This window comes from Agelaius phoeniceus, chromosome 9 (assembly GCF_051311805.1).
Source record: "Agelaius phoeniceus isolate bAgePho1 chromosome 9, bAgePho1.hap1, whole genome shotgun sequence".
In the NCBI taxonomy this organism is placed as follows: Eukaryota; Metazoa; Chordata; class Aves; order Passeriformes; family Icteridae; genus Agelaius; species Agelaius phoeniceus.
The window spans coordinates 1539562-1563208 of NC_135273.1; the positions used below are offsets into that span (position 1 = coordinate 1539562).

The window sequence follows — 23647 nt, forward strand, 5'->3', positions numbered from 1 at the left end:
CTAAAATCTCTATTGATTGTTGCATGCAATTCCACATGAGAAGTCCCAAGCACCGTGGAGCAGAATACCAATATTTATTACCAGACTTGTGCTCATTATGGTTCTCTCTGACAGGGGTCCATTAAAATCAATTTTTATGTTTCTTATGTTTTTTTTTTCCCACCCAATGTTCTTGCCATGGCGTTTATTAGCCAGTTAGGAGAAACACCAGGCACTGCTTTGTTTTTATTTTATTCTGTCGAAAATAATGAGGCCAGATTTAACAACTATTCACTAGCGATGAGTAGAAGAGATTAAATGTTATACTTCAGCACAAACATTTACAGATGGCTTTAAAATTTTTAGAACTTTATCAGTGCTAAAGACAAAAGGAAGTCCCACCTTTCTTCTTCAGATTTAAATTCTTAAAGTAATCATAAAAACACTGTTCTTGCCTTTAGCTTCAGAGTAATTCCTGAGTGATAGACCCTCTAATGTAACAATTTTGGCACATAAATCATGCAGCCTGTGAGGCTGAGAGTTACCAGGATGCCAATAATGCCTCAACATGAAGTGAAGTCAGCTCACCACTGAGAGAAGTGGGGATCTAGAACAGGTGAAAATTAAAATTTAGGAAAAGGATCTAAACTGTCCAACTTCTGCTGAAGATCATGAGAACCTTCAACCAGAGAACATGAACACATTACAGCAAACCAGATGTCCTGGTATAACAAAACCAGATTTTTTACCAGATGTTCTGGTAAAAGAGCAGCACCCATCCCTACAAACGGCTCTGAGAGCCCCCAAATCTTTTTCCTACTCTTATTCCACTCCCTCACTGACATTTACCCTGCACAAGGTGCAGATCCACATCCCCTGGGCTGTTCTCCAGGCAGGTTTTGCTCTGCAGCAAAGCCAAGTTCCAACTCTATCCTAAGTACCCATTCATTTCCATTCCTCATCAGCAGAAATCCAGCACTTAAAGCAGAATCTGAAGGAAGTGCAGCAGATATTTCCATATCCCTGGAGCTGGCAAAACTGTGAAATCCAGAGGCTTCAGAGTTTTTGTATGGGAGGTAAAATCATATTTCAACCAGAACACACATTATGCCCCATTGTCCTGATTAATTTCACACCCATTTCAGTTACAAGGAGAATAAAATAGGAAAACAAGCATCCTGAAAATCCATGGGGAACTTCAGAGGCAAACACAGGATGAAAAAAAGACAATGTTGAGAAAAGAAGCCAAACCTGTTTGAGTCTTGTCAGTGGCAGCACTGATTTAGCAGACTGTGGAAAACTGGAATTTAATTACCAAACTCAGTTGAAAGATAAGCCTTAGAGAAGTCTAAGAAAGTCTAAAAAGTCTTGATTTTGCCAAAGAAATTCGGCATAGAAATTTAGCATCTAATTCTGAATGAATTCAACATTCCTTTGAAAAATGTCACTGAACATTTCCTCACAAATAAGGGAAAAAAAAATCAAATATCTGAGCAGGACAGATGGACTCCAGCAGACTGAACACAACCTACAACAAACAGGAAAAGGCACTGATGCCTCCTCAGCCAGGCCTGGATTTGAAACATCACCTCCACTGCCACGTGGGACCTGTTCCAAACTCCAGCAGACACTGCAGCTCTGGGAAAGCAACTAAAGCTCTCACCAGTACTACACAGTAATTAAAACAATCAGTCAATCCTGCTTCTACCTGTTGGAGCATAGATCTATATATAAAAAATATCAAAAAATGAAAACAGAAAAATAAAATATAAAAATAAAAAAATCTTAAAAATAAAAATAGATATAAAAATAAAAATACAAAAATGATATAAAATATAAGATATAGAAACATAAAATATAATAATATAAATAGAAAATAGAAAAATAGATAAGATAAAAATATAAAATTATAAAATTATAAAGTCATAAAAATATAAAAATAAAACTAAAACTAAAAATCTTAAAACTAATAAAAATAACAAGATATTAAAATAAAAATTAAAGAATTAAAATTAAAAAATAAAAATATAAAAATAATATAAAATATAAATATAAAATAATATAAAAATATAAAAATAATATAAGAATAATATAGAAATATAAAAATATAAAAAATATAAAATTATAAAAATATAAAAATATACAAATAATATAGAAATATAAAATAATATAAAAATAACATAATATGAAAATAATATAAAAATATAAAATATAAAAATATAAAAATATAAAAATATAAAAAATGAAATTATAAAAATATAAAATTATAAAATTATAAAAATAGATGTAGGTCTGCAAGATTTGTGAGGTGTGCAGGAGATTTTACCCTCAGCGACATTTACATGTGTGCCAAAAATTAGGGCAGGCAGGAGATTCTTTCAAAACTTACCTTAAAAACACTTGGGAGTTTAAAATGTTTGACAATATTTTGGAGGCAGCAGAGGAATTGATGTATTTTGGAGTCCTTGAGGGCACAAGAGGCTCCTCCCAGTAGGATTAGCACAAACAAGAGCGCTCTCAGATGCTCTGGGCAATCTCCTTCCCCCAGCACAAGCACAAGGCCAGGATCAATAGGACATGAACTCACCCCCTTGGCAGCAGGCTCGTTTTGGGAAGTTTTATTTCATGTACGCCCTTCTCACAGCCCGAGATCTCGATCCTGCCCAGGGGGCTGAGCAGAACCACCTGCTTCTCCTTGCATGGAGATCCTCCCTGCTTGGAATTCACCTGTTCAAGGGAATAAAACCCTCTTTAGCTGCAGGGATTTGCACCAAGGAACGGATTCGAGCAGTTTTCAAAAGCAATTTGAAGAAAGGAAGACAGCAGTGAATTTCAAGTTTCCTCAACTACGGCATTCACTTTCAAAATTCCAACTTAAAATGATCTATCTTCACAAGTCAGCACCTAAATCAAAGTCTCAAAAAAACCATTAACTAGCAGCATAGTGATCTTCATAAAAACATGAAATAGCAGCAGTTTCATGGCTGGTTTATCAGCTAAAATCCAATGTGTTGTGACACTTATTTAAAACAGGACTGTTGTGACAACAAAGTAGATGCAGTGGTTTAGAGCAGCAGTGTTATGCAAATAACAGCTGGAACACAAATAGAATATGTCTGCTGGAAAAGAAAACACATGAAAAAATCAATCATTCCTTAGGAAAAGAAGCATATTTTTATTCCCATTGTTACCAGTCTGCTTTTACGATTACTGATAGGATGTAGCTGGAAACAGCTGCCAAGTATTTCTCAATATTGGACAAGACCAACAATAACAGACTTGTCAAATTCATCTTGGCTAAAAAAACCCCCCAGTCTGGAAGTGTGAGTTGTATTCCCAGTTTGGTTTGTGCCATCACTGCAGCAGGACAGGACAGAACATCCCCAGTGTCCTCTGCAACCACCCAGACACCAAACCTTTGGTCCACACCAAACAAAGTCCTGTGCTCCAAAGAGCTCAGCGCATGTGAAACTGGGAAAAAAGTGAAAAAAATTAGAAACTGTGAGGCAGCACAAGGTAACTCCACCAGCAAACACAGAATAACAGGCTCCTACAACTGTTTGGGATGGAAGGAAACTTAACAATCACTTATTTCCACACCTCCCACTGTCCCAGGTGCTCCCAGCCCCAATGTCCAACCTGGCCTTGGGCACTGCCAGGGATCCAGGGCCTGCCCACCCTCCCAGGGAACAACTCCTTCCCAAAATCCCATCCACCCCTGCCCTCTAGGAAGCCATTCCCTGTGTCCTGTCCCTCCAGGTGCAGCACCCTGCACTTGACCTGTTGAACTTCATGAGCTTTCCTGAGACAACACTGAGAGAACAAATTTCTTGGATTTATTTTATTTACTTCCCTGTGTTCAAGGTTGGATGGGGCTTGAAGCAACCTGGTGCAGTGGAAGGTGTCCCTGGCCATGGCAGGAGATGGGATGAAATGAGATTTAAGATCCCTTCCAACCCAACCCATTCTGGGATTCCAGGAATGACAGAGCAGGGGTGCAGCAGGAGCCAGGAAGGTCCAGCAGGGTGACTTACAGCTGCCCACTGCTCACAGCTGTACAATAATTAGTTGTTTTCCAAATAAGAGAATCTTTTCAAACCCCATTATTAAGTGCTGTGGAATGAAGTCACATCTGTGAGTAATGTAAACCAGTGTGAGAGAGAGCAGAAAAACCATCAAGCTGACAGCTTTGCATAACTAGAGCAAAAGTAAACCTAAAGCCCTGAATTTTGGGAAGCTCTTACACAATTCCTCCATTACAGACATGCAGCAACCACAGCTCACTCAGCTTGGAGAAGTCCAGGAACTGTCCAGGTTCCCTGTGGTTTATTTACTTGGACTGCAACCCCAGTTGCTGAATAATCAAATGTTTGGTGGCATCACAAACAAGCTCCTTTCCAACCAACTTTTTCCATGTTCCTTTGTCGCAGACATCTTTCATGAAAAATCCTTTCTTAGGATTTTTCCTTGTGAGAAGCTGCAGTTTCAGGAACCAAAGTAAACAATGGTTATCTGCTGCTGTAGAATGCAACAAGTAAACCCTGTGATTGGTCTCCTGTGGGTGTTTAGATTTCTTGACCACTCATGGCAGAGCTGGCTCTTGCTCTGTCTGAGACACAGATCTTTGTTATTCACTCTTTTCTATTCTTACCTTAGCTAGCTGCTGAAGAAACCTTTTCCTTTCTATTGCTTTTTAGTATAGTCTAATGTAACATATATTATAAAATAATAAATCAAGCCTTTTGATCATAGAGTCAACATTCTCATCTCTTCTTCATCCTGAAAACCCTTGTGACCACAGTCACATTCCTTCCCCTCCTGGAGGACACGGGAGAACTTCTTTGGAGCAGCATCTCATTGCAGAAGTCAGCAAACAAGCAGTAAAATTTACATATGTGGGAAGCCAGCACACATTCTTCATGTTTATTGGTGTGACAGCCCTGAACCAGATGCACTGAACCTCACACCATGTGCTCCAGGACATTTCCATCAGAACAAAACCAGGACGCAGGGAGCAGCAGAGAACTATCAATAACCCTCTGAGCTCTCTCCAAGTTGAACTAAGCTTTATGGATGAAGCCCTGAGTGACTGCAAGCCCTGTTTGCAGCCTTGTTTATCATATTCATCAGGCAGCAATATTCAGAAGGTTTATTTCTGTAAAAGAATGAGGCTGCAGGACATCAATCCACATCCATATGCAATTGGGTTGGGATGCTCCAGGATGAAGGTCACTGACAGACGTACAACGCACACTCCTCTGTCCAGACACTAATTTTGTTATTTAGGCTGCCAGGAGAAGAAGTTTCCTCCCAGAAAGAGTTGTCAGGCATTGGAACAGGCTGACAGGGGAAGTGGTGGAGTCACCATCCCTGAGTGCTCCAAAACAACGAGGATGTGGCACCTCAGGGGTTTAGTGGTGCTGGTGCAGGCTGGACACTTCCCCTGGATCCCTGGAATGCCCAAGGCCAGGCTGGACACTGGGGCTGGAGCACCTGGGACAGGGGAAGGTGTCCCTGCCATGGCAGGGGTGGCACTGGGGGGGATTTAAAGTCCCTTTCCAACCCAAACCATTCCATGATTTATGAAAAATTGGAAGAATTCTGATCAGCTCCTGCATCATCTCCACCTTCATTCTGCCCTTCCACTGCAATACCTATAATTCTGTAACAAAATACCTCATATTTTTGATATTGGGTAGAAAAAAATTATGATTTTTAGACAGGAAACCTCTCCTGCCAACCTCTTGAGTTTTCCAAAAGAAATCAAACCATAGGAGCAACATTTTTAAGTTTACCTCACCAGACTGCTAAATACAGCAAACTGGAAGATTTCAATTTTATTTAAATTTGCATTAAGCAGCTTTCATACTACAGTAAATAATTCAAATATTTCCATGTTCTGTTGCTCCTAACACCCCCCAAAACTCCCCTGGACATTGGCCTGACATCCTAGAATTCAATTCATATCCATAATGATGAACAGAGAAATAGAAAAGGCAGAGAAATCTTGAGAATCGACAAGGCTTAAAAAAAAAATTAAATCTGCAGCAAAGCATTTCCATGCTCCATGTTGTCCCAGGAAACAATTTGTGTTTTCCAGAAAAATTCAGAGAGCAAGCCCTGATTTTCCTTTCAGGATTATGGAGAACTGAATCCTTCCCATCAGAGCCCTATCTCTGATGGATCTCCCCTCCACAGGTTTTTCCATTTCCTTCACTCTGCTTTTACAATATAAACCCACCACACCAATATCAAAATATTAACAATAATCCCCTCTGCATCTGATTTAACAGGGGATTTCCATTAGGCTACAGCATGGAAGCCCTCACGAATTTTTTTCTTTTCCCCTCAAATATTTCTGAGAATCAAGGCAAAAATAACATATTCAGCTGGCAAATCGAATGTGGCCTCACACATCCTGCAATTGGATTTTTTCAAACCTGCATTAATCAGGGAGATGCCCCGGTTCCTCCAAGAAAGGGGTCTCTTGATCATTTTCAGATTAACCAAGCGTTAATTGAGCTACGTGTGATGGAAATGCAACCAACAGCAGGAAATTGCATTGCAATTCTTCCCCCTATTTCCCTCAGACCACAACATGGTCCCATTCCCACCATTTCTAGCCAAGCCACTGCTGCAAATTTGGAAATGCTGTTTAGTTCTTCACACTTCTGTGGAGCTGAAGAACCCACCCAGGTGCCTCAGGAGGTTTCCCACCCAACCTTTCTCCCATGCTGGGCTAGGAGGGAACCACACACGGCCTTCAAACACTCAAAATCACTGTCAGAGGACCCCAGATTGCACCAGTCAGAGGAATTCTAACCCACAAAATCTGAACTTCTGCATGAATTAATGCAACAGAATCACTACCTGCAGGTGATTCCCTTGGAGGTGTTGATACCCACCCCAGCAGAGGTGTGACCAAGCACCACCATGTTCATTTACTTCCCATTCTCCACAAATTTATCCTAAAACCTCCATCACTTCCCATTCTCCACAAATTTATCCTAAAACCTCCATCACTTCCCATTCTCCACAAATTTATCCTAAAAATTCCATCACTTCCCATTCTCCACAAATTTATCCTAAAAATTCCATCGAAGTCCTGGCATTTGCATCAACAAATGAGCTACAATTCACAAACACCCGCCCTAGAATATCAGGGACTCACCAATAAACAAACACCCAGACATTTGCTGAGTTTGAGGAGGATGATCAATAAATGCCAGGGAAGCTGCTCCTTCCTCCTAATTACAGGAAAAAAACACCAGGCCTGAACTCTTAGAGAGTCCTTCTTTTGAGTATCTCAAACCTGCTTGCTATTGACTCAAGTTTTGAATTAAAATTCAATCAAAGCTTCAAATATTGGATTTAAATTTAAGGGGAATACATCAGAGTTTTGGCAATTTGCTTCTTCATTTCAGTCACCTTTCCCTGATGCAGTAAGTTTGCATCCTTCTCCTAACAAAATCCTTATCAAATCCCATCAGGCAAAGCAAAAATCCATCATAAAGCAATGTTTGCAAAATGGTTTAGTATCAAAAAGCCTCTGCCACCAGTGAGGCTGCCCATGCCAGCGGGCCACCCATCCAAGGATTTCACTGAATTACACTTCTCTCCACATCTCCTTAATAGTTTAAAACTTCCTGTATTTGTTTTACTGGGTTCTGCCTGTTTATTTGAAAGGAAACAATCCATTGTATGTAAAGAATATGGGAAAAGATATTAATAGTAAAAGTAATGTATTTCTGCACATATAGTGCAGGGTGGAGGGTGATTTTCCAACCTCCTGGGCCTTGTTTTAGAGGAAAAAGCCATTTTTTAGTGTTTCAAGGCAAAGAAAGATTTAAGGGCTGTGAATAGAAGACAGGATCCATGCAATCAGAACAATCTAAAAATCTACTCCTGTTAATATCTTGATTAATCATCTATATTTTCACCTTACAAAAGCTACTGTTCCAAGAGAACAAAGAGTTTATGTACTACAAATAATTTTACAGCAGGGAAGCAAGAAGGAAAGAGTTTGTTGGGATTTTCACAATAAAAGTGAAATACATTGAAAGTTGAAGTGAAATATAGTGAAAGTTTAATATACTGGAATATTAGTATCACTTTGCTATACTAGAATAAAAGTTAGAGAAAATGAGAAACATTTAATTCTCAGTCTTTTTGCTTATTATGAAATGTCTGAATTCTTTCAAGCTAAAATACAAATTTTTCTAAAAGCTGCCTCCTCCTCTTGAAAAAAAAAAGAGCCCTAAGATTTCCAACTAAATAGAATGGTGTGAACTCCAAAGAAATATGAAACTGTGGGTGCCCCACGATCCCTGGCAGTGGTCAAAGCCAGGCTGGACACAAGGGTTGGTGCAGCCTGGGACAGGGGAAGGTGTCCCTGCCATGGCAGGGGTGGAATTGGATGAGTTTTAAGGTCTTTTTCCAACCCCAACCATTCTGGAATTCTGTGATAAGGATGTTCTGATCCAAATACACCCTTGAGGGTTTGACACCTTAATCTAGACAGTTGAAAATGTGAGAAAATTGTCCTGAAAGAGAGGAAGATCCTTGTCCAAAACGCAAGGGATGGCTGCTGCCCTCTGCAACCCACAGGGAGCTCTGACCAACACCCCTCATTATTTAATGGAAAAATAGATTCTGAACCAGGTAATGCCCAATTCCAGTATCACTCCACTCACACTTCACTCACAGCATCCTCCAAAAATATGGAAAACTGTCAGTCCAAAGAAAGCCAAGTGCCTCACAGGTTTTAAGTTAAGGCAAAAGCTAATTTTTGAGGAAAAGAAGATGTTGCCTAAACCCAAGAATACAGTCTTGAAACAAAACAATCCTCTCGGTACCTAATCTGATGTAATTCTGTCAATACAACCTGCTAAAAAAACCCAACAACTTTTAAAATTACCTTTAATGTTCTAAAATACAAGTCATTTATATCCTGCAGCAGGTTCCTGTGGACTGAACAACCCTGACCTGGACACAAGGCACCTCTTCCCCCTCTGCAATCCCAGTCTCTGCTGGGTGTACTTCTCCTTCCTGCAGCATCCAAAACAAACTTTCAGCTTTCCAGCAAAAAGCACTGGAGATCCAGGTCCATGGAATTCTCTCCTGGCTACAGGAACAATAAACACCTCCCCAGCTGAGCCTCTCAAACAAGAGCTGCACTGAAACCCTGCAGTGCTCTCCTGGTGTCTCACTGCTTCTCTGAGTAAATCTAACCCTGGTTAAGCCAAACCTGTAACTTCAGAGGGTATGAAAACAAAACCTCCTCATTTCCTGGCGCGGGGAGGTTTGGAAAGGAAATGTCAGACAGACTGGAAGCAAATCCAGGGTTAGTTTGGGGTGATGCAATTTCTTTACCTTCCGAAGAACTAATCCCATAAAAATGTGAAGGTACAGAATCAAACTGCATATTCTGAACATATACAAATATACACTGGCATAAACACTCAAAATCAGTGCTCCTCTTTTCTTATCCAAAGGCCCACTTCACACAAGCCCCCAAAAACCAGGGGGATACGTGCTCACATGGAGCAACATTTGCTTTCCACGGCATTTCAAAAGTCTTCGAGGAGAGCAAACACGTAATTCTTTATTAAACAATCAAAGACAACAAAAGCAAGTTCCTGTTGTCCCATCGCATTATCCTACTAATCCTCTTTGGATGGCACCCAGAAGCCCCCGAAATGCCAAGCTGGGAAGTGCCTTTCCAAGCAGTGGTCGCCTCTGGCTCTTTGGCTGCGCCTTCAGTCGCTGCTTTGGCAGACGGGAGCAACGAGCAATTCCCAGCACTCAGGGCTGGCCCTGACTGCTTGGTTTTACTGGAAGGGCACTGCAATTGCAATAAACCCATTGCAACTCCCCTGGAAGGGGCAGGTGGGTTACAGCTCCTGTGCTCCACACTCAACAAGTGCAGTTTTCAACTCCATCTGCTGCTCACACCAAGCTTGGACTGGAGCTGGTACTTGAACAGCAGACCCCAGCAGGCTGCTCAAACAGGAATTCTGCTGTATTGTTTCCTCCAGAACCTCTCCAAAAACAAGTAAACACATCCTGCATCTTTCCCCAGCTATTACTTATACAGGAAATTTAAATGGGCTGCAGGCACAGCAGCCACGTGGCACTCAAAGCATAGATACCATAATAAAGCACATATACATCAATCAGGATACTGATATTGTGTGATATCAATGGCACAAAGCAAAGAATAACATTTGATGACCTCTGAGGTGTTTTCCTACCCAAACAATTCTCTGCTTCTACTTACACACAGCACAGAAGTAGAATGACATTAAGTGCGGTGTTAATTTGGTTTAAAAATTCCCGATCATGGTGGGGACACAGAGTTATTCAGGGCATCGCATCAAACTGGGGGCTGCCAAGAGATTTTATAATTAATTAAACTGTGTAAGAAATGGAGCCCCAAGAGGAGGGAAAGTGGACAGGATAGTGCCAGATATTCCTGGAATCATCAGATTATGGCAACAAGTGCGTGCACCGAGTTAGTACCTGCAAATCCCACCAGGAATCAGCCCAAAAACCACGAATCCTGGTGTCACTTCCAAGGGGAGGGGAAGCACATTGTCCCTCTTGTCCTTCCAAGGATGTACAAAAGGGATTGAGTCCTCCAGCTCCTCATTTTTGAAGCTGGAAATCTTATGGCAGAAGATTCACTTAGAAGCATTACAAAGCAATGTTATATTTTGTTGAGTTGTTCAATATTTTAACATCGTCGGAGAGAATAAAACACTGATTTTTTATAATTGTAATATATATATTTAAAAATAATTAAGGAATTTGTTTCCAAACGATAAATAAATAAATGTACTAAAGAATCAAAAATCAAGAATCTTGCCTCTTAACAATTAGAGGGTCCCCCCAAAAAACCTATTTTGTTGTTACTGGGTTGAGTTTCAACAAGTCCCTTTCAACTCAGGATACTCCATGAATCCATGAAATCTCATGCAAAGGAAAAGTCATGGTGCAGTAATCTTAATTTTCCAGATGTGTCTAAGGTATTGGCTACATATCTAGTTATCTATATACAAGTACAATTCCCTCTGTGCTGTGCCCAGCTCTGGCCCCTTAGGACAAGAAGGGCATGGAGTGCTGGAGCACGGCCAGGGCAGGGAACGGAGCTGGGCAGGGGCTGGAGAATCCCTGAGGGAGCTGGGAAGGGGCTGCAGAATCCCTGAGGGAGCTGGGCAGGGGCTGCAGAATCCCTGAGGGAGCCGGGCAGGGGCTGCAGAATCCCTGAGGAGCTGGGCAGGGGCTGCAGAATCCCTGAGGGAGCTGGGCAGGGGCTGCAGAATCCCTGAGGAGCTGGGCAGGGGCTGCAGAATCCCTGAGGGAGCCGGGCAGGGGCTGCAGAATCCCTGAGGGAGCCAGGCAGGGGCTGCAGAATCCCTGAGGGAGCTGGGCAGGGGCTGCAGAATCCCTGAGGGAGCTGGGCAGGGGCTGCAGAATCCCTGAGGGAGCCGGGCAGGGGCTGCAGAATCCCTGAGGAGCTGGGCAGGGGCTGCAGAATCCCTGAGGGAGCTGGGCAGGGGCTCAGCCTGGAGCAAAGGAGGCTCAGGGGCCCTTGTGGCTCTGCACAGCTCCTGCCAGGAGGGCACAGCCGGGGGGGTCGGGCTCTGCTCCAGGGCACAGGGACAGGAGCAGAGGGAACGGCCTCAGGCTGGGCCAGGGCAGCTCAGGGTGGGCACAGCAGGAATTTCCCCATGGAAAGGGGGCTCAGGAAGTGCCCAGGGAGGGTTGCAGTGCCCATCCCTGCAGGTGGCACCTGGGGGTGGCCCTCAGAGCTGGGGACAGGGTGGGGATGGGGCACAGCTGGGACTCCCTGGGCTGGGAGGGCTTTTCCAGCCTCAGGGATTCTGGGATTTGAGGATCTACTCCTTGAAAACCATGGAGGGGCTTGCTGTAAGAGTGAGTTCACACTTTTCTGTAAGAGGCACACGGAAATACAAAATTCACTGCCCAAATCAGCACCTGACACAGTGAGCCTGGAGTGCTCGGCTCTTAGAGGCTCAGCCTGATGTAAATACACGGCAACTACTCCAATACAAGGAAAACAGATGAAATTTTAATCAAATGAGCCTTGTGTCAGGTTCAGGGGAACTGAAAATGGGCTAAAAAATGAAAAAAAAAAAAAAGAGCAGAAGAATGACTTTAATATTGGGTAACATTTCAAGTTTTTATCACGTAAATCCACAAAATTCCTGATCTGCTCCTGCTTGTCTTCTCTGCAGAGCTGGAGTCAGGACCAGCTAAATAAAAGATAATGCAACTAGGCATAACACAATAAAAGATATTACCTTCCCAATGCATTATTGCTGCCAATTATAAGAATCACTTCAACTTAATTTCAAAGGCACAATCACCCTCAACTGTAACAGTCTCTTTTTTAAATTTCAAACAGTATTACATTAAGGCAATAACTCACCTTCCAGCTATAATATCAGTCTCCCTTATTGCAAAAATACATTTCATAAATACTTCTCATCGACAAGTCAAGCTAATTCAGGTTAATTTTATTGTATTTTGGTGCTATCTCACATTTGTGTGCAATTACCTTTATCATTTTATTGCCATGCCAGAAAGTAATCAGAACAATTATTTGAAAAAGGAGGGGTATAAATTCTAAATCACACTTGCTGGCATTTTTGATAAAATAGCAGCTTTATCTCAGGAAGTGGCAGGGACATGGGATAAATCATGCATCAGTCAAGTGTAGCTGACCCCCAAGTGCATTGCACAATATCAGGAGTGCTTCAAAAGAAACTTTCCTATATAATCCATCATTCTTTATAATACCAAAATAGCTCTACCTGAAGAGTAGGAGCTGGAGAATAGTAACAAAATAAATCTAAGCAATATGAACAAAACCATTAATAGTGCTCCTTAAGCTGAAGGAGAGTCAGGAATCCGAGCTGTGTGTGAGGAAAGAATTTTGCTGACATTTTTGAAGTGAACAGAGCAGCAAAATGTGTATTAGGGATTCACTAAAAACACAAAATACAGGGAAATAAATACAGACAGAAGAGGCATTGCAAAGATCTGTATAAAAATACAAGAGTATAGTCCTGGCACACACACATCTGGATTTTCCTACAGTTGTCCATCCCTGCTCGAGTCAGGACAAGGGTTTCACTATTAACAGAGCAAAGCATCAGGGTTAGTACAAGAATCCATTTACTAACTTCAAATTTAACTGCCAGGAATTCAGCGAGGAGCAGAATGACATTTAGAGTTTTCTAATGAAATACAAAAACTGCCACATTGTCAGAAGAACCACAAGCCCCCACCCAAATTCCTAAACATGGATATATCCTGAGGTTTGGTCACCCAGAGCCCAGGCACCTTCCAGCCCAACCCAAACCCAAAACTCATCTCTGGTCACTGCAACAGAATCAGGGATGGAGTAGGAGGCACAGGCAGTGATTATGGAAAATTCCCACGTCTGCCTGCTTTCCCAAAGCATTTTTCAGCAGCCTCCTTAAAAACTGTTCAGCACATTGCACGGGTGATAATTGATTCCTGCAAATCCATGGCCAGGCACACGCTGGGTGTCACCCCAATGTGGGGCTGTGCAAACTGATCACACACTGAAAACAGCCCGAAAATCACCAATTACATCAGGACATCAATATTTAATATGCATCCAGAGCACAGGGAAGTGTCTGCACAGTCCCCACAGCGGAGCTGGAGTGTTTTACCTCAAACCTTCTGTCTTCCCACATATCAAAAGGGGAAAACTCCCCGAACAGCTCAAGCTGCACCTTTCAACTCCACGTGAGAGAGGGGGAAATGAAAAGGTTAGATAATAAATTATTAGTTTCGTGTCACTTGCCAGCTATATCACACCTAGCCTGCAATGAGAGGGAGCCAGGGATTCTCCCTCCCTCTGCTAAAAGGTGTTTGCAACTGGAAGATGCATAAATGTGACTAAAGAGATGATGGTTCAAAAGAAAAAAGTGAAGCAATAATTTATTTACCTGGATTTCTTCCTTAACCATTCTGTTTTAAAAAACAAAACCAATTTGCTCTTGTAGAAAAGAGGTAAACAACACAAACCAGCAAAATGCTCCTTCCTAAGCCACATGACATTATGTAAAGCAGATTAAAACCACAAGAGATGCCACTATTCAGACACTTAGAGCAGTGACAGAAGTTGCCAACAGGAATAGTTAGAAATGCAGGTGTGATTGTACCAGAAGTGTTTTCCTAGAGGAACACCACTAATGTTACAAAAATAGGTATTCCACACAACAAAAAAAGAGTATTTGTGTCTTCAAAGTTCATTTCAACTATTTCAGGGAGACAGCTATAGACTAACAATGTGTTGATGCCCTTCTCTCAGCAGAGTAAATTGCCTGAATATTTGGATAAACATCCATGTTTCTTATTTTGCTACAATGTCACTGACCTACACTTACATCACTGAAGCATCAAGCCTCAAAATTAAGCCTGTTTTCCAGGGAGGTGTTTATTATTAGGGAATGGAAACAGCAACAAAACGGAGAGAGCAGCTCTGTCCTGTTATTTATGCTCTGTGGCAGATGGATACGTGCTGGGGAAAGGTCCACTGATGCCTGTTACCAACCATGACAGAGCTACAGAGATTTACAATGCAGCATCAATCTTGTCAACTGGATTCCTAATCCTGACTGCTGGGCGCTGGGGAAAAAACAAACTATGTTACGTGAACTCTTTTGTAATGCTGGACTTCCAGGGGCCACCTCCCTGCAAAGGCACTGCACTGGAAACTTACTTTGGGAACCATCCTTGCTGCCATCCTGGAGGAAAAGGCTCCACCTGCAAGGAAAAAAAAATAAAAATAAATTCCCAGTTAGATTGTTAAATCTGAATTCCACAGGGAGAACTCAATATCCAGAATATCCACCTCTGCATCAGTTTTTAAACGAGCTCCAAGTTTCAGTACACAGAATTTCCAAAGGGACTTTGGTTTTTTTCACAAACAACATGGAATTTTAATGTTAAGTCACCCACTCGTCATGAGTCAAACAAAAAAAATCAACAGATGGCACATTGAAGAGTTCTTGCACAACAAGCACTGCACAACTCTGATATCTGGAATAAGAATGCCTCCAAAGATAAAAGTATTAATTGAATAATTTTTTACAGGCTGTCATGTACTTCTAAGTGACTGAGTAAAATGAAGAGCCTATTGTGATTTAGGAAATGCCACATTTTAAGGCATGAAAGTGATTTTAAAACAAGTGATTGTGATATAGTCTGGGTTTAAAAGCACAGATTTCATGCCACTGAGTACCTAAAACATTTTAACTTCAATTATTATAATTCTAGCCTTTAACATTATTTATATAATTAAAAACCACAACTGGTTCCCTTTTGCTCTCCCCTTGGAAATAAAGTATATTTCCTATTCCTTTGGCATTTAGCTCCCCCCTCTATGTTCTTCTTTAGTGCCACTCTGCTAATATCACTGTGTCTTGGAAAGATGTGGTACAAACACTGTATTTTTTAAAACCAAGGAGATTATGTGCCAAAGCTCAGCTTCACAATCCTGACTCACAGCCAGCCTCGATGGGAACTGCTCCATTGAAGTCAGGGAATCACCACTCCATGGGCAGGGATAACTGTATCCACTTCAGGAATGATAAATCTCTTAAAAATGAAATTATATGAACATCCCAGGCTTTCCAAAACCTCTCCTTGAAGTCCAAGGCACTGACAGAACACATGGCCACTTCCCAGCCACTTAAAACCAAACAGCAACATTTAATCCTAATATTGCATATTACTTAAGTGTTTAAATTTAAGATGAATAATTAGTATTTTAACTATATAACAAGGCAGGCATTGCAAAGAGAACTCACTGCATTTTTAAATGCAGGTCAGGCAGATGAGCAATCTAATAGAACTACTTAAAATATCTGTGATAGAGCTAAAAATAAAATAGCAATTTACTTCTATCATCAGTTCAGAGCTGGGTATTTCAAAGCACCCAGCAACACTCAGGTTTTTTAGATCTTCCCGAAGGGTAAAGCTGAAATCTTTGCCTCAACAGATTTATCCAGAAGCTCATTTCAAACCCTGGTTGAGCTCCATCTGCTCACCCAACAAGGCTTTCCTTGGGTGACCAGAGCTTGGGTAAAACCAGTCATCTCCAAACCATGGAGGTTGGAAGATTTCTGAAAGCCAGAATGGGGGAAACCATACAGAAAAAAAACCCTTGAAAAGTCCAAACCATCCCTCCAAAACGGACCTCAGCCTTGCAAAGGCTGTCTTGCTGGAGGAGGTCAGTACTTCACATGGAGCTGAAGGGTTCTCCTGAGGGTGGCTTTGAAGGCAAGAAGCCAAAACCTCTTTGGAGCAACACACATTGATCAGATTCAGTGAGACCACTAAAAGCCAAAACCTCTTTGGAGAACACACAAAGATCAATTCAGTGATACCACTAAAAGCCAAAACCTCTTTGGAGCAACACAAATTGATCAGATTCAGTGATACCACCAAAAGCCAAAACCTCTTTGGAGCAACACAGATTGATCAGATTCAGTGACACCATTAAAGCCAAAACCTCTTTGGAGCAACACAGATTGATCAATTCAGTGATACCACCAAAACCTCTTTGGAGCAACACACATTGATCAATTCAGTGACACCACCAAAACCTCTTTGGAGCAACACACATTGATCAATTCAGTGACACCACTTCCATGGAGTGGAAACTGAGACACCAGAACCAAACCTCGAAAAACTGAAACCTTCATGCCAGCAATGGCTTCACCAAAAATGGAACATTCCCTCCTGCATTTGCAGAGTGGATAAACTGCAGGGATTGACCAGCAGCATGGGAAAAATAAATAGGTGACAATCCTCACTAGCTCAGAGCTGCCAACAAGGACCAGTGATATCCATCTCCATCCCTCCTGCCTCAGCTTCCCCTGGCCATTCCAGCAAGATGTTCCCAAGCTGCCCACAAGCTCTGCTGCCACCCAGGAGCTGTGCTGAGGGAGCAGGATGCTCCCAGGACACCTGGAGATACACAAACACCTGCAGGGGCTCAATGGTCCAGGAAGCAAACACATCACAGTGAGCATCCCAAACCTCTGGATACGTGAACAGGCCAAAAAAAGGTGAAGAAAAGTCAGAGGTGACATCAAAAACAGCTCCCTGAAGGGCAGGAAATTCTTCAGCCGTGTTTTGCTGATGATCTAGAACAGAAGTCCTTGAGCTTTGAGATACTTCCCTGCTTTTTTTTCCCCCAGGACTGCAGCCTGACGAGTACATGTGATGGCAGTAAGAACTTGGATTAATAAAAAGTATTTTTTCTCAGTTCATCAACTTTTAAACACTAAAGGAAGATTCTCCTTGAAGGATAAGTCCTCGGGACCCTCAACAGAACACTCTGGTTCAGCAGTAAAATTAAAAACCAGCCATTACACCAAGTGACTATACGAACAAAATTCCGTATGAAAACATTTAAAGTACATTAGATTTTTGGTCAAGATGAAAGCCTGAGAAAGAAAAAAAAAATCCAGCAATCTATTCTAATTGGGTTCCCATGGTAACTGTACAATTGGGTTTTTCAGTATAACATCCCAAAGGCCCAATGCACACTTGTAAAATATACTTCAAACAGCCGGAATTGTTTTTACATTACAGCACTCCCAGGAAGATCAATTACTATACATCCCCACCCTAACTATTAGTGGCAGGAGATGTTAACACTATTGGCCATATTAACATAAGTCATGTAAAAAACCCCACATATCACCATCATTATATAAAACTAATTACACACTTCAGATTCATCAAACACGTTCCGAGTAATAAACCAATACCAGTCTTGTCACCAGATCATGTTTACTGAATGCAAGAAATCAACCCCAAATATATGCCAAAGCATTTTTGCTTCTCATATTGATCCCAAGGATAAACAGAATCAATCATTAATAATTACATTATAAGATGACCCAGAGGGTTAATCATATTCTTAGAAAGTCTCGCTGAGGAATCAAATATAATGGCACAAAAAGGCAACTGAAATGCATTTAAATCCAGGGCCAGCTGCATTAACAATAATATAAAATAAAGTACATTAAACTGGTGCAATCAGTGAAAATAGTATTATTGGTATGTTAAAAGAAAAAATAAAATAAAACAAGCATTTTTTACTTCCCTGTGAGTGTGGGCAGGCCCTGGCACAGGGTGCCCAGCCTGGATCCCTGGCAGTGCCCAAGGCCAGGCTGGACACTGGGGCTGGGAGCACCTGGGACACTGGAACTATCTGTTCCTGGGTGTGGGAACTGATGTTCCTTAAGGTCCCTTCCAACCCAAACCATTCAGGGATTTCATAATTTATTTTAAAAGTTTGTTCCAGCGGAAGCACTTTGCCTTGTTGGACCCCAATTTTACCTTCCTAAAGCACAACCCTGGCCACAGAGCCAGATTTTACTTCCATCCCACTGCCTAAACCTCCAAGTTAAAAGGGAATTATGATCCAGGCCCACTAAGCTGGACTGAAATCCAATTAATTCCTCTATATTTCAGGAAAAAAACCAAAAAAAACCAAAACAAAAACCCCCAAACCAACTGTGGCCAGCTTGAGTAAACCCCATCAACCATAAATCTTCATATTTTATGGAGTCAGCCAAGAACCAGAGGTATTTCTGGTGTCAACAGGAGACTGTGCAAGGGATTTCCCTTTTCCCACACCCTTCCCACTGCACCTCTGCCCACCCTTCAATCCAGCAGGGCCCAGTGCAGGGAATGTGAATTGTGGGAATTGTTTCTGCAGGACATGGGTGACAGCAGAGCTGTCCTGTCCCCACCACCAGCCCAGGCTGCCAAAGCAGGCTCGTGCTGCCCATGTACTGCCACATGCTGAACACTCATCTGCTGGTTTTATGATGTGAAACAGAAAAATTAATCTTTTAACAGGGCCTTAAGTATACTTTAGGTGTTTATTAAAAAGTGTAACTAATTAACAGACCTTCTGCACACTTGAATGTACAAACAAGCTGAGATAAGAGCATTGTTTGCCTTGTGCTGACTGATCTAAAGCACTCAGATAATTTCAGTATTCCTGATGATGATTATGCAGCAGCAGCACTGACAAGACAGCACTAATTCTTGCTATCTGCTAATGCAGGGTTACCTGGAGGGACCTAAATCTGCACGTGGAGCACAGAGATGGCAGCATTCACACAACAAAACACTCCTGACTCCACTGGGCTCTGCTAATATATATATATATATATTAAAATACTGATTGCCTTGGTCTGCACAAAAAGGTGGCATTTGTATAAAAGTTATAAGCTAAAATGCATCCATCAGGTCAAAACTCAAATTATTATTTACTCCCTGCTGCCAAGCTGCTCAAGACTCCAGGCCATTGATCAGTGCTGCTATTTTAATATTTAACTCCTATTTCACTCAAAAAGCAGAGAAGTCAGAACCTTTGTTTTAATGAACTCCCCTCTTCTTCTTCACAATTAAAGGTGATTTGCTCAGGTATGGTTAATAACCTTCAGACTCTCTGCTGCATGAGGAAGAATTTCAGCTGTCCAAGTTTCAAAAGTGACTTGAAAAGATATCTGAAACTATCTGTATCATTTCATTTGGCCCAGAATAACCTGATACTCCTGACAGCCACCAGGACATGGTAATTTAGGTGTGCAGATATAAAATAGTAAATAAGGAAACAAGTTGAAAAAGGATTAGCAAAAAGCATCAAAATAGCAACATATTCCAAATAACTTTTCCAATTACTCAACTTCATTAAAATCCAAACCCACACAAGCTTTATTGGCATTCAATACATTTTAAGCAGTTGCCTGGACCATAAGCAGCTCAGTTTTAAAACTGCATTTTGCATTTATGAAGAATACTTCAGCACAGGTTTGGTTTTATAGTTTGGTTGCTCCTCCAGCTGTGTGTTAAACTTCATGCTGGCCCAAGCACACCTGTGCTGGATGATATGTCAGAAATGCTAAATTCAACAAGGGTTTTTTCTTCCATTAGGAAGATTTTACCCATTATACCTTCAGATAAATCAGCACAATTACTGGTCAGTAACATTCCCAGTTAGCAGCAGAGGGAGGGAATTCAGGTCTGGAATTCTGCTGTAATGACACCGAGCCTTTCACTTTTTAATTACAGCATTAATGAAGTTAAAGCTCCCAAACCTACCCCAAACACGTTCTGCAACCTGTCACTACCTAAAAGATTCCAAACCTCCCAAAATTAAAACTTCACCCTCCATATTCCCATCAGTTACATTCTCCTCACCAGTCCAGTTATCTTATGAACACTGGGTGAACGAGAGAATTGCACAATCCGTCAATAAAATAAACGTATTTTCAACTCCTGTCCAGATGACTCAAGTTGTCAGTAAAAACTGCCACCAGCGCTGTGCTTGCAGAAAAATGTCCATAAATGCATTATTGCGACTGGCAGATCGATGTCCATAATAAAAACAAATAGAGTTAACAAGTGCTGGCTCCTCGAGTTATGGGATGTGGATCCAGCCTCCCTGACAACTGCTGGGAATGGGCAGTGCCAGCTCCACAGGCAGGGAGCACCGTGCTGCAGGAAATGTCAGAGGGACCTGCAGTGCCTGCAGGATGGATTTAGGAGCTCCAGGTGCTCAGAATGTGACATGGGAACAGAGCTCCTGCTCAAATTGCTGAACCCCTGCTCCATCATCATCCTGGGAAGGAATTGTTCCCTGGCACAGGTGCCCAGAGCAGCTGGGGCTGCCCCTGCATCCCTGGCAGTGCCCAAGGCCAGGCTGGACACTGGGGCTGGGAGCACCTGGGACAGTGGAAGGTGTCCCTGCCATGGCAGGGGTGGAATGGATGGGATTTGAGGTCCCTTCCCACCCAAACCAGGCTGGAATTCTGAGATGGGATTTAAGGTCCCTGGGTGGCACTGGATGGGCTTTAAGGTCACTTCCCACCCAAACCATTCTCTGATATTGCTCTGTGAACTATGAAATAACAACTGACCAGCAGAAAGGCTTTTCCTTTCAGAATTAAGTGTAATTTAGGTCAGCTGTGTCCCAGGCAGAAGAGCTGACTGGGCTGGAGGCTGCTGTCTAATTTTGACACCCCAACACAGCTGGACCCCCAATTTGTTCCCATGAAGCTCTTCCAGCACCAACACCTGAACAACCACAGGTGAGGCTGCCACCTGGTAAGGAAATTACACACTGCCAGAGCAGCCAGCACCCTGAGGGTTAATTCACAAGCATCAGCTGCTCTCAGTCCTCCAAAATCCTTACTGTATAAGAAAAAAAGCCCACTACAAAACCAGCCATCCATGTCTTTGACATGTCCTCCTTTGGATTTTTGGCACTACTGCTCCTTCTGGGTGTTTCCCCTGTCACCAGTGAGTTTAACCAGAGCTGCTCAGGTGCAGCTTTTCCACCTCACCCACACTTCCCATAACAAACATCCTGCTTTTCCTGCACAAGTCCTTAACTCAGCCATTCAGGGCAACCCCAGGAGCCCTCCCAAGGGGCAGCAGCTTCTCCTCCAGGCCCCGATCCCCTCAGTGATGCCATGAGCTGATCCTCTGCATAGGTGAAGCATTAAACAGTGGTGACAAGGTAATTACAGAGTTATCAAGAGGTAAAGCAGCCACAGTAACACAAGTTAGTCTCTAACTACAACAGTTTCCTATAGAGCTTCTGCTCTCTTGATGCAATAATTGGTGTAATGAACTTGTCACGGGCCAGAATGCAGATAGGAATTGCTAAAGCCACCTCACAAGCTCACACTGCCACATCTTTTTCCTGCTGAAACCTGAAGATTTTGGTGGAACTGTCCATATTCAGAACATTTCTGTTTGAAAACCAAGCAAACAAAACTTTTACTACAAAAAGATCAATCATGTCACAGACTGACAACATTCACAAGGAAATTATGTTTTTAGACATTGAAGGGGTGGGTTTTGCTCCAGAAAGAATAAGCCCACATCCCCAACTTTAGTTGCCAGTGCATAAGGGAGACAGGCAGTGCTTGGAGGCCAAAACCTTCAGCAGGTTTACAAGGGACCTCTGTCATCCCAACAGACTCCTCCAGATGATGAGCCTTGTGCAGGGTGAGCACAAGCCTGGACACAAAAGGCAGCTGAGAAATGACTGTCACAGCACCTGTGTAATACCCCACTCCATAAAACTGAGATTTTTCAAAGTGCAACACTGCAGAGACTGCACCTCACCATTCAATAAGAGCTCCACTCCACAAAAATAAGATACACATCACCACAAATACGGTTTATTTGGGAGGGGCAAATAAATCAGATAGTTCTTTACATTTACCGTGCTTTAAAAGCTGCATACAGTTACATTATTGCAATTACTTTAAAACACCTGCAGAGGTTGGCTTTTATATCAGTGCTGAAAGGATATTTTTAGATTAACATTAATTCCTTATTATTAGAGTGGGTCTAACTCTTCTTATTATTATTTCTTATATTAGAGAGGGTCAGGCTGGGAGGGACCACAGCAGCTCACATGTTCCCATCAGCGCATCCCCGAGCACATGGCACAGCACGGCGCTCAGACACTTCTGGAACATTCCCAGCGAGGGAAACTCTAAAAGCACCCTGGGCAGGCTTTTGGGCCATTATTTAGGTGCAGTTTACCCTCTCGGAGGCCATCCAGCAGCACTGCCGCCCGCCCACCCCATCCCCACCGCGCCTGGGGCACAGGACGCGCCCGGGGATGCTCCGGGGAGGGAACCGGCCCTTCCCGGAGCGATTATTTTGGAGATTCACGGAAACCCGCCATGACCCCGAGCTGCTGCCATCCATCCCCCCTTCCCCAGCAGTGTTCCAAGGACAACCAGCAGGTTTTTCGGAGGCCGGGCTCCCCCGCAGCCCCAGCCCCGGCGGGTTTGCGCTGCGCCGGCTCTGCGGGCTCCGGGGGCCGAGCATCCCCCGCTCACCCCGCCCGCCTGCCTGCCCACCCTGCGGGCCGGCCCCTGCCTCTCCCTGTCAGTCCTGGAGCTCTGGGGCTGTCCCCGGAGCTCTGGGGCTGTCCCTGGTGTCCCCGGCAGCCGCAGAGCTCCCCGCGCACCTGCCCGCACCCGGAGATGGCCGCGGCCGCTCCGCACAGGCCGCGCTGCCGGGGCGGGGCCGGGGCCGCCCGGAAGCCGCAGCCGGGCGGGGGAAGGGGAAGAGGCAGAGCCGGGGAGTTCCAGGTGGCTCCGGGAGGGAGCCGGGAGGAGCCTGGGCCCTGCTCCCTGCTCCCCGCGGCTGGGGCCGTGGCCGGGCGGGACCGCCGCGGCCGGTGCGGCCCGACTGGGGCTGCGGGCCGGGCCGCACGCGTGGGAAGAACGCGGAGTTCTGTAAAAAATCCACCCAAAACAGCGATCTGTGCCACTGACACGGCTGGGGGGGACCTCATCTGGAGAAGAAAAGGCTCCAGGGAGAGCTCAGAGCCCCTTGCAGGGCTTAAAGGGCTCCACGGGATGCTCCGGGGAGAGCATCCCGGAGAGCTGGGCTTGGGATAAGGAATGGAGGCACAGGACACAGGGAATGGCTTTACACTGAAAGTGGGTGTATTTAGATGGGAAGTTGGGGAAGAAATTATTCCATGTGAAGATGCTGAGGCCCTGCCCCTGGATCCCTGGCAGTGCCCAAGGCCAGGTTGGACACT

At 43.4% G+C, this 23647-nt stretch overlaps 1 protein-coding gene across 2 annotated transcripts in view; it reads right to left on the reverse strand.

The window, feature by feature from the left end:
* MGMT (O-6-methylguanine-DNA methyltransferase) overlaps positions 1-23183 on the reverse strand; it is a 139898-nt gene extending 116715 nt beyond the window's left edge. Inside the window, exons 1-3 of one of the 2 annotated variants that reach the window (XM_077182756.1) lie at positions 23076-23183; positions 14762-14805; positions 2567-2706 (exon numbers count right to left, since the gene is read on the reverse strand). In XM_077182756.1, the coding sequence (XP_077038871.1) occupies positions 2567-2706; positions 14762-14785 (164 nt within the window). In that variant the 5' untranslated portion in view covers positions 14786-14805; positions 23076-23183. Of the gene's footprint in view, positions 1-2566; positions 2707-14761; positions 14806-23065 lie in introns of both variants that reach the window. The other variant, XM_054637339.2, reaches the window with a different exon arrangement.
* Positions 23184-23647: the final 464 nt, after the last annotated feature.